General features: G+C 49.7%; 1 protein-coding gene across 1 annotated transcript in view; it reads right to left on the bottom strand.

The window, feature by feature from the left end:
- Positions 1–1,120: 1,120 nt before the first annotated feature.
- ALPK3 (alpha kinase 3) overlaps positions 1,121–10,935 on the bottom strand; it is a 47,984-nt gene continuing 38,169 nt past the window's right edge. Inside the window, 5 exon segments of the mRNA XM_080914384.1 lie at positions 1,121–4,816; positions 5,219–5,267; positions 6,854–7,077; positions 7,741–7,829; positions 9,077–9,351. Of these exon segments, the coding sequence (XP_080770510.1) occupies positions 4,471–4,816; positions 5,219–5,267; positions 6,854–7,077; positions 7,741–7,829; positions 9,077–9,351 (983 nt within the window). The 3' untranslated portion in view covers positions 1,121–4,470.

The following is a 10,935-nucleotide window of genomic DNA, read 5'->3' as shown; positions in this document are numbered from 1 at the left end:
ATGTAGCCAAGGACAACTTTAAGCTTCTGATCTTCCTTCCCCTACCTCCCATATTCTGAGATTTTAGGCAGCACCATCTTAATAGATTATTATGCTGTGGCTTTGATTCTTCCCACCCCTGTGGTACTTAAACTTATAAACTCCTGGAGGGAGAAATTTGTATCTGTCTTGTATGCTATCATAAACACGGCACATCCAATTACCACATGGTGTAGAGAATGCTTACATCCCAATTTGGAGAAGCTAACGAACCAAAGTCAGCAGTGCTGGGAAAGCGGGATCTAAAGTCAGGCTTGTCTGTGTTGTTCTAAGCCCACTGAGTCTCCCAATAATGTGGTTTCCCTTATGCAAGCCCCCTCTTGGGGAGAGTTAGCCTTCTGGGTAGGCACGGTGTTACTTTCCCTTTCTCACTTAACACTATTGAGGAGAGTTTACCATGTGGAGGTTCTACTTCCTGGGAAACTGAACAGAATGTGGCAGCCTTCTTGAGCCTGAGCTACCACTAGGACCCAGGTACTGAGTTACAAAACTGGGGATCGAGACTGTCCTGGGCCAAGTTACTGAGACAAGGCCAACTCATCAGAGTCCTTGAGCCTAATATAAAGTCTCTCTGAGGTGATGACCCTGGGCTAAGATCACGTTGTAGATATCTAGTGAGCGCCTCTGGGGTTGTTTTACTTAGGGTTCTACTTCTTGAAGAGATACCATGACCATGGCAACTGTTCTAAAGGAAAATATTTAACTGGGGCTGATTTACTGTTTCTGAGGTTTTAGTCCATTGTCATCACAGCTGGAAGCTTGGCAGACATGGCGCTGGAGAGGTAGCTGAGAGTTCTACATCCGGATCCACAGGCAATAGAGACAGTCAGCCTCTAGGCTGAGCTTGAGCTTCTGAGACCTCAGTGCCCACCTACCCTCTCAGTGACACACTTCTGATAGTGCCCCACTTCCCTTGAGCCTATGGGGTCTGTATTCTTTCAGTCCACCACAGGGGAGCAGAATGAACTAGGACTTTGAAGGAAGCCCTTGTCCTTACAACAAGAAGCTTCCTTCCAACACCCCCAAGAGATCTGTGTTGCATCTGTGATTTGTAAAACAGGGGATCAGAAAGACAAGGGGATTAGCAGTTTGGCCAGATGTTTTAATACAACATAAGACATACACATGTGTGCTTGTGTGTCAGAGATAGTAATACATGACTTGAAAATGCAAGCAGCAGACACTTGCTCCCTGAGAACGTGTTGGTGTAAATGTCTGTCGAGGTCAGGATAGTCCTTTGTTTTATTCCATTGTCTAGTTCCTTCGTACTTTGGATCAAAATCCTTGCTATTAAGACCCAGTTTTTGACTGATGGATCAAGAAGGCTGCCAGGTCCAGGCTGGGAACGAGTGAGTGCAGGGTCCCCAAGTCTGGAAAACCACTGATAGAACAAACTCTGCGCTAGGTTTCCAAACCCAACAGTGCCTGAGGTGCCTGTCTGTGGCACATTGGGAATTTACATGGAGCCCGTGATAGGCAGCCCTAGAGAACTTATGGTTAAGCTTTATCAAGAAAAATGTGGTAGAAGTGTCCAGAATTTGAAACCAAGGGATGCTTTGGCATAAGTTCTATGCTTCTGAGAAAATCCTTTCTGGATGGCCACTAGGTCCCCAAGGAAGATAATAATCCTCAAAGATACAGTACTGGCTCAACTGAAAGCCAAGGCAGCCACCTGCCATTCAGGGTCCTTGTACCCTGAGCACCGTGTAAAGAGGCATAGCCAGCAGAACTTGATAGGGGGAAGTAAGCTTGCTAACATATCGTACAGGGCAGGACTAGAGACCAGGCACTTCATGTTCAGTAGAAGGTCCTGGAACACAGGCAGGACCCCTAATGAGTCCAAATGACCCAAATCCAGGAGGATGTATAATTTTGGTTGAATTTGGTTAATCTTACCAGTTTGTTCACAGAGAACAGGATTTCAAAACGAGGTTCTGACTAAATTGAAAAACCACAGTTGCGTCTTCTGACTGTTACCATTGGATTTAGTGGTTGGTACTGGGTATGGCCCTCTCTAAGCAGGGAGTCATAACAGAAGGGACAGGAAGAAGCCTTTGTGTCTGTTATCAGGGTATATCTCTCAGCTTTGCCCAATCCTTTCTGCTCTCTGCTCCTCATTCCTCTGAGAAGAACCACCCTCTTAGCCTGGGTGTGGGAATGTGTACTTGTGATACCAGTACTTTGGAGGTTGAGGCAAGAGGATCAGGAGTTCACAACTAGCCTCTCAACTATCATAGACAGTGAGTTTGAGACCAGCTTGGGCTTTTTGAGATGCCATTTCCCCAGTTTTTGGAATACTGCATCTCTACACCCTGTGGATCCCTGAACCCCCGGCTAGGAGTAAGAGCAACAGCTACTAGGAGCTGCCCAGGCTCCTGCCCTCCCCAAAGTTAACTGTTTAACTGTTCTGTGAGTGGCGACCCCAACATTCTTTTCAGGAAACAATTTTCTTGATTAAGTTGGTCCAAGTTATAGTTTCTGTTGCTTAAAGTCCACATCCTTGAAGATACACATTCTCTCCCTGAATGATGGGTATTGCCTTTCAAAAGCTGCCAGTCTGGGGTCTGGCATACAGTCGGTGCTTAGTGTATACTGGCTGAATGATTAATGCATACAAATGGCCCAGCTCTCACTAGGTATGCAGGCTGGTATAAGTGGGGGCTCACTGAGGGAAGAAGAAAACGTGGGGTGTCACTGGAGCAGAAAGAAGGTGGAAGTTAGAAACATTCACCTAAAGGACCACTTTCCCTGGAAGGGGAAGTGTCAATCAAGGAAAGGCCTTGGGCGGGGCAGGGTGGAGTGGGGCAGGTCATGAGCACTTGCTGAGAACAAGGAAAGGACCAGCAGGTAGGTGGAAGATGCTCTCCTGCCGGGCTCCTCTTGCTGTGGTGGCAGTGGCAGTGATGAGCCCCTACCTCTGCTCTTCTTGGATCCTTTCCTTTCAGTTCCTCTTCTAAATCAGAGGCTTAATTCCAAAGGGACTGAGTTCTCAGCCACCCTGCTGCAGTTGCACAAACCACCGACTTTCCCGCTGTGGCCACAGACAACTGAGACTGAACCTCAGGTTATGAGCCGAAATCAGATCCGTGTTGCCCAAGCCCCGGGACTACAAAGAGCCTGATCAAACCACATGAGGGCAACAAACAGGACACACAGCTGCTGCTTTTATTGCATAGCAAGGGAAGCAGGCTAGCTCCAGATCTACCCCCTCCCCCATTTCATGTCTCAAGGAGGGGTATCTAGAAAGGGCCCAAGGCACTGGACCCAGCACAGAAATTCCCTGGGAATCCACACCTGAGCATCTGGAGTTGAGCCCCAGGACCAAGAGCAAATGATTAGAGGTAGGCATCAAGATATCCTTCTCTACATACAACCCTCCAGGAACTCCCTGTGCTCCACCCTTCCCCCAACATGAGGAAGAGTCCCGGTCTTCTAGTCCTTGAGGACAAAGATGTGACATTTACTGCAACCTCACTCCTTTCAGGACAGAGCACAGGTACCTCAATGTCAACACCCCCCCCCCCCCAACAGCTGTTCACACATGCTCCCTTCCTCCTCCTGCGCAGAGAGCCTGGGAGGATCAGGGGAGAGGACACTCGGGTAGCGTGAAGCCAGAGAGGATGTTCCTCGCCCAGATATTGGTAGGTAGGGTGCAGGGTCAGGGTAGAAGGAGCCCTTGGACAAAGGGACAAGCAAAAGCCACTGAAAGGCAGGCATCGGACTGAATTGGGTTCAAAGCCTGGGATGGGGATGGGGGATGGGCGTGTGTGCAAGGCAGCATGGGACACAAGTAAGTGCAAAGTGACAAGAACATGTACCATCAAAAAAAGAAAAGAAAAGCAAGCAAACAAACAAAAACAAAACAAAAAAACCACTGCTCTGGGGCCTGGGGACTCAGGACAGGTTAGTGGCAGGATAAACTGTGATGATATGGGGCAAAGAAGCTGAAAGGAGATGAAACCCTGAGAGTCACAAGGTTAGACCCCACAGGAGGTCTAGGGCCCTGAGGACAGGGGGAAAGCCAGGGTATGCAGGGTAAAAAGGCAAATGCTGGCCCGCCAGCCCCAGAGTGCAACATTTGCTTGTGTGATGGCTGGGGCAAGGGGTCAGAGTGCAGAACTCATGCAGAGGACTCAGGAGCCCCCAGCAGTGACAAGTGTAAACTTAAATGAGGGCCTAGGCTACCAGGCACTTGGAGTTGGGCCCCACTTGGGGCCTGGGAGCCCTGGGTGATAATAAAATGAGAAGAGGCCAACGGGTCATGTGCCCAAAGCCTTCTGATGAGGTGAAACTACTCAGAGAGGTCCCCCAAGACATGCCTCCTTTGGGTACCTTCTCTGGTTAGTCCTGAATTGAAAATGTCTTCATCTGGTTCAAGCTGCTTCCTGGTTGGTCTGCTCTTGGGTAGAGGCCCCCAGTCTCCTGGTGGGGCTACCGCATGCCCTGGGCCTTAGAGCTCCCATCTTGGGTAGGGGACTGTCCTGATAACTGAACAGTGGCTGCCTGCGAGGACTGAGGTGTGGCCCTGGAGCTTGGAGCACTCTTCCTGGAGCCCTGAGGACTCGGAAGGCCTTTCTTCTGGGGCTGGGGACTCAGCTGGGAGCCTTTTCTGCCAGCAGATGGACTTTTGGAGCCTTTGGCCTTGGCTTGAGGGTGGGCAGCCTCAGGGCCCTTGAGGGGTTTCAGCCCTAGCATCTCACAGTAGGTGTTGCACTGATGGGAAGAGGCAAACTGGTCCAGCAGGGCAGGAAAACAGCTCTCCTTGAGGCCTTGGTATCTGCAGCCAAACATAAGAACTGAGTGGGCCCTACTGTGCCACAGCCCCGTGGTAGCTGGCTTTGGGTGGCTGAGTCTGAGCATTGTAACAGAAGGACTCCCTCCCAAACTCAGATTTAGAACAGGCTCATTACAACCTGATTGACATATAGGATTCATCAGATGGGCCATTCTTTGAAATATAAATTTCTATAATCTGCCCTCCCAACCCTGTCCATGGGTCAGGGCTGTGGGGTAGGAAGGATCAGTGTCCCCAGGGTGTAACCAGTTATCACATGGCCACAGGTTCACGTGACTGGTATTATGCAGGCCCAGGCCCAGCAGTTCAGGAATGAAGAGTCATTAGGAGTTGGGGTACCCCAAGAAAACTCTATAAGACATTCTGTCCTCAAGAAGCACTCACCCTCGGAGTTTGGTAGCAATCTGCACATCTGTCATCTTCCAGTCAGCCCCTGGGGGAAAAAGTAGGGTTGATACCAGCCTGGCAGCTCCTAGGACCCTGTGTCTCCAGCACAGCATCACCAAAAAAAAGGAACTTCCTGCAGTCAACTTCACAAGTCCACCTTTACAGGTCAGACCAGCCCAAGCTGGGTTATGCTTGGGCTCTAGACTGAAACTTTCTTCTTCCTCCTAACAGGGTAGCCATCCATCCAGGACAGAGAAGGTGGGAACACCACACTGGGTAAGACAGGCTTCCCCTTCTCATGAGCACAACACATGCTCTGAGAAACCAGGGAGCCTTCTGGGTAAAGGCAGCCTTGGAGGACACAGCCTGGTGCAATGCAGATAGGGGGGAGATCCGCATGTGTGTGTCTCAGCATTCTGGTTCCGTCTCTCATTTCTAAGCTGAGCATCTCTCTAGGGAGTTGCCTTTCCCTTACAGGCTGGGGACCCTCATGTGCCAGGGTGGAACAGATGAGGGACTCAGGTGGCTCTAGACTTTACACTTCAGCTCTATCACTCCTGAGCTGTGTAAATTAATACCACATCATCTCTAACCCTCAGCGTAGAAGACAGGACAGCAGGCCTATCCGGGGACATTAAGAAGCTCCCCCATGGAGGACCCTAACTCCGTGTTCTTTCAGCGCTCACTCCGTCTTGCTCTACAAGTGACCCTTTACAGTTGCATGGAATGTTCATTTGCAAAACGGCCTCCCCGCGTGTAGTCCCTGAGTGTTCTGAAGATGCCATCTGAGAAAGTGAAAGGCAGAACCAGTCCAGGGAGAATGAATGACTTGACCTGCCTGAGCTTTGGTGTTTGTTGTTTATAAGAGGGTCTCACTATCTAGCTCAGGCTAATTTCCTGGCTCAGTCTCCCAAGTGCTGGGATGACAGTTGCCTGTGTTTGAGAAGGAGTCTCGCTTGGTGCCCAAGCTGACAGCAAACTCGAGATTCTTGTGCTTTGACTTCACGATTCCACGGTCAGATGCATCCAGCACCATGTGTGGCAATAACGCTTTTTGCTCGACGGTAGTACAGAGTTTTAGAGGTTTGGGGTGAGAGCAAGGTGGCAGGCAAAGGGGGAACTGGAAAGCTGGCTGTGGGTTTCACATTAGACTCCATGAGGTGCTCTAGAAAACAACTTCCCTTTCAACTGTAAGCAGCCTGAACTGCACTTCTCTACACTAGCTGGGAACAGGGTGCCATTGGGGACACCTGTGACCCCAGTGCTTGGAGACAGGGGGCCAGTCTAGTCTACCTATTAAGTTCCAGGTCAGCTGGGGTTAAATATCAAGACATGTCCTAAAAGTTAAAACTAGTTTACGTAACTTTGCATAATAAAAAAATTGAAATCTAAAACAAAAAAAAATCTTTTAAATTTTCAGTGGGTCTGGACTCCTTTAAATGTAATTACATTAATAACTGACTGCAAGACCTTGGTATATCTAAGGGATGCATGCAAAATAGCCTCTGTCCAATCTTAGATATGAAACCCTCATGAAACATACAGGAGAATAAGTGCTCTGTGAGCTAGCAAGCACACTCTGTGCTCTGCCTTCACATGCTTCCACAGCATGCACCTGCAAGTCCCTCATACCTGCCAGATCGGTGACAAGGAAGCTGCCATTCGTCCACTGGTACAGCCAGTGCTGGAAGGTCTGACATTTCTGCACAGGCTCCGAGCTGCTGGATGCTGCTGGAGCCCCAGCACAGCCCCACTGCCTGGAACAGTAAGTCTGCAGGGGCTCGCCTAGATCTTCCTCCAGGGTAGCATACGGTATATTGTTTGCAGGCCGGTAGATCAAGTAAAGTGGGATGATCCTAAGAGTGGACACAGAGAGCTCACTTTACCTAAAAGAAGGGACCTTCCTGGAAAGAGTTCTTAGCTCTGAGTATGAAGGACAGAGAGGGTACAGAAAATGACCACTGACTTCAGAGTCCGGCCCACTCTCTGTGGTCAACAGGACTAAAATGAAGCCCTGGTGCGGCCCGGGGCAGCCTATGTTTGGGTGAGGGTTGAGGAAAGTGTGAAAACAGAGAAGACACCTGCAGGGAGGACTCAAGGGATGTCGGCTAGGTTTGATGCCGGCAGGCGACCAGATACAGAGGCATTTACAGCTCACGCTGGAAGTCCACACTGACCCACCCTGCCTGCCTGAATATCCTAATCTTACCCAGATGCCTAGCACACCCACCCTAGAACCTGCTGCTGAAGCTCTGCAACAGGCAAAATCTGGACTAAAAGTGATGGGAAGGAATGGGAAGGGTGTGTGTGTGGGTGGGGGGCGTTATCAGGAGAGACTTTCTAAAGTAAACAGTGAATCTTACGGTGTTATTTACAAATGTGGGATCACAAAGCTGAGTGTGAGGTGGTTGTGAGGCCACTGGTACCTGGGATGAACTCGGGAGGGGCCTGGGAGGTTGTGAAATCTGTCTTTATACAAGCCCAAGACATGCTGCACAAGCCCCCTTTGGTATACTCACTCGGGTACCTCCCCGAAGCCAGAGGCTGCCCGGGCTTCCGCTGCAAAGATTTTGCAGTACTCTCGACTCATGTTCTGGATCTTGCATCCCTGTGGATTAGAAGAAACCAAGTCTGATAATGGAGGAGGCTCCCAGTTGTCTGGTGTGCCTGTCTGAGAGAAGAGGCTTCTGCCAGGGGGCTGCAGGGAGAATTCCGGGGTGCTGTAAAAAGGGGCTCACTATCCAGGCTTGCCTCTCTGTGCCTGATGCTCCCTTTGAATAACATCAGACTGTGGGATTTTTGTCAAGTTTAGGTTTTCAAGGTGGGTTGACTAGATCTTTATTGCTAGAAAATGCTGCCTGAGGGACCCCACTGCAGAAATGCAGCAGATTATCTTTCCTGCCCACATTACTCCCTTTTACTTCACATAATAAAATTTCAGTGAGTGATTTGAAACAGGAGAAAGGTTTCTGCTGCAAAAATGGTCATTTGGGGGCTAGAGAGATCGATCAGTTCAGTGGTTGACTGGTCTTCCAGAGGTTTGATTCCCAGACTCACAGGATACCTCACAGCCAGGCTCAGGGGATCTAACAAAAATGTAATCAGGTGTGGTAGAGCATGCCTTCAATCTCAGCATTCAGGAGGTAGAGGCAGGTGGATCTCTGGTCTACATAGAAAATTCGAGACAAGCCAGAACTACACAGAAAAGGGTGAAGTGTTCAGTGAGTAAGAGCATTTGCTGCACAGACATAAAGACCTGAGTTCAAATCCCAAGGACCCATGTAAAAAGTCAGCCTTGGCTATGTGCAGTCCTGTACCCAGGTTGCTAGGGCTCACAGGTTGCTAGGGCTCACAGGTTGCTAGGGCTCACAGGTTGCTAGGGCTCACAGGTTGCTAGCCTGGCTGCATGTTCAGTAAGAGACCCTGTTTCGAGTGAATAAAGCAAAGAGTGACAGAGCAGGGACACCCAGTGTCCTCCTCTGTCTTCTGCACACACACACACACACACACACACACACACACACACACACGGGGATTTGAAAAGTAGGTTCCAAATGGTTCAAGACTCTAAAGTTCTCTGAGGCCAAGGGTCTGGGTTCACAGCTGTATCTCAGACAGTCCTTGAAGACCTAGGAGCCTCATGAGCTTGAAATGGAGGTGGCGTCTAGCTCCACATGGGGCTTGCAAAAGAAGCCAGATGGGGAAGGAGAAGATAGTAGAGCACAGAGAGGGGGCAGAAGGGGTGGGGGAAGGGGTGGGGGAAGGGACGGGGAAGGGGTGGGGGAAGGGACGGAGGGGGGAGAAGGGCGGGGGAAGGGATGGAAGAGGCGGGAAGTAAGGAGGAGGGGACAGTACCTGGATAGTGACGTCATAGTTTCTGCCCAGAAGAGAAGTCTCACTGCTGGGTCCGAACACAAGCAGGCTGGATACCTTGATGATGCACGTGCGACCAGATTCGAAGATGGGTTCCAGCCCATAGATGACCTTGGCCTGGGAAGCCTTCTGAAGGCCATGTCCACCCCCTCGAAGTTCCTCGCTCACCAATCGCCCAAAGAGCTTGTCCCCCCAGCAGCCAGAGTCAGCCAGACCCTTAGCAAACACCATGGGGGTCATCTCAATCTCTTCTCCAACTGAGAGGGAACAGGAGAAACATGGGAACTCACATCTCCCACCCGTCAATGCAGGGTCCATAGGGAGGGACAGGCTTAAACAGCCCCTATGCTGTTACTCCGCTGCACCCACTTTTTAATCTGAGATTGCTCTTGGGATACAAAACTCTGAGACCCCCGGTCACACAGTAGGGTGCTTTCCCCTGTCACACAGTAGGGTGCTTGGGGCAGAAGCTATCTGATTGAACTCCTACCACTTAACACTGTTCGTGCTGTGGTCTTCATACTATGAATGCTCAGTGCGTGCCTACAGAAGGCCTGTGTCTTCTATGACATTTGCAGTCCACACGGATTACCAGAATTACCTCCTACAATGAAGCGTTTTGAGGAAATAAATCAATGACTTTATTTCAGCCAACATGCTTGATGGGAAAAAATAAAGTTCACAGGACCAATCCAATAGCAGTGAGCAGAGCTGGTGCTTAGCATGCCTCCCAAGCACCATCTCCCAGTAAACGGAAGCAGAAGCGGAGCTCCCTGGGGACATGATTGGTTCCAAGGCTCGACAGGAAGTGTATGGATCCAAACCATATGGCACCAGGACACAAGGAAGTGACCATCAGCTCCTGGGAAAGCCAGGTCACAGGGTCAAGCCTGCCTAGGCTACTGTGGGTGAACTTGAGGCAAGTATAGGCAACTTACTGAGACTCGGTCTCAGAATAAAAGGGAAGAAGAGGAGGGTTTGGACACTTGCAAGCATATGCCAGGCCCTGGGTGCAGTTCCTGCCACTGTCAGGCAAAACAACAATGCTGACTACTGCAGACTCAGAAGAGCATGAGAGACAGCCTAGGGGATGTCATTTGGCCAAGAATGAAGACATTTTAGCAACAAAGAGAATAAACAGTGTAAAGTACTGAACTTATCAAATATGTCAAAAACCCACTAGTTCATAATGGGAAATTGAGAACAAAACAAAACAAACCTCCCAGTGTCCCTAGAAAAAGAAGCACACCTCACCAGCCGCCTTCGAGGCCTCCCTGAGACAAGCTAATTGTTCTGAAGGTGATAAGCGCAGGGAAAAGCAAGCACCTCACTTCCATCTTCTCTTAGGAAGCTTGTGTCCCAGCAACCAATGTGCGTTTCCTCTCTGTGAGTGTAATGGGATGGAGGGATCGCACACTGCCATGTTATAGCTCCCAAAGTGGGCTCTGGCAACAGGCAGTGACCACTGCGTCACCACACAAACAAAGCAGGCTGGGGAGGAATACTTTTTAACTTTACAAAGGGTTGCTGGGCTCAGCGTGAAGATGGCATTACTAAAAGTTGTAGATGTAACACTGCTGCCCCTGGGCTGGATGAGAAGGAAATAAACAATACCTACTGTTTCCTTTGGTATTGGTTTTGGAGACAGTGGCTCACTATACAGCCCAAGAAAACCTTGAATTCATAATCCTCCTGCCTAAGCCTCCCAGGGGTTAGGGTAATGGACATGTGACACTACAGTCTGTGGATTACTCTGGCCAAGAAAAATAAAAACAAACAAACAAACAAACCAAAAGCATTACCCTATATCTAAATCCGATGCAACTTCCTACTCTATTCAC

This window comes from Micromys minutus, assembly GCF_963924665.1.
Source record: "Micromys minutus genome assembly, chromosome: 3".
NCBI classification, from domain to species: Eukaryota; Metazoa; Chordata; class Mammalia; order Rodentia; family Muridae; genus Micromys; species Micromys minutus.
Note: the sequence above shows the minus strand (reverse complement) of the source record. Positions and strands in the feature narration are given on the sequence as shown.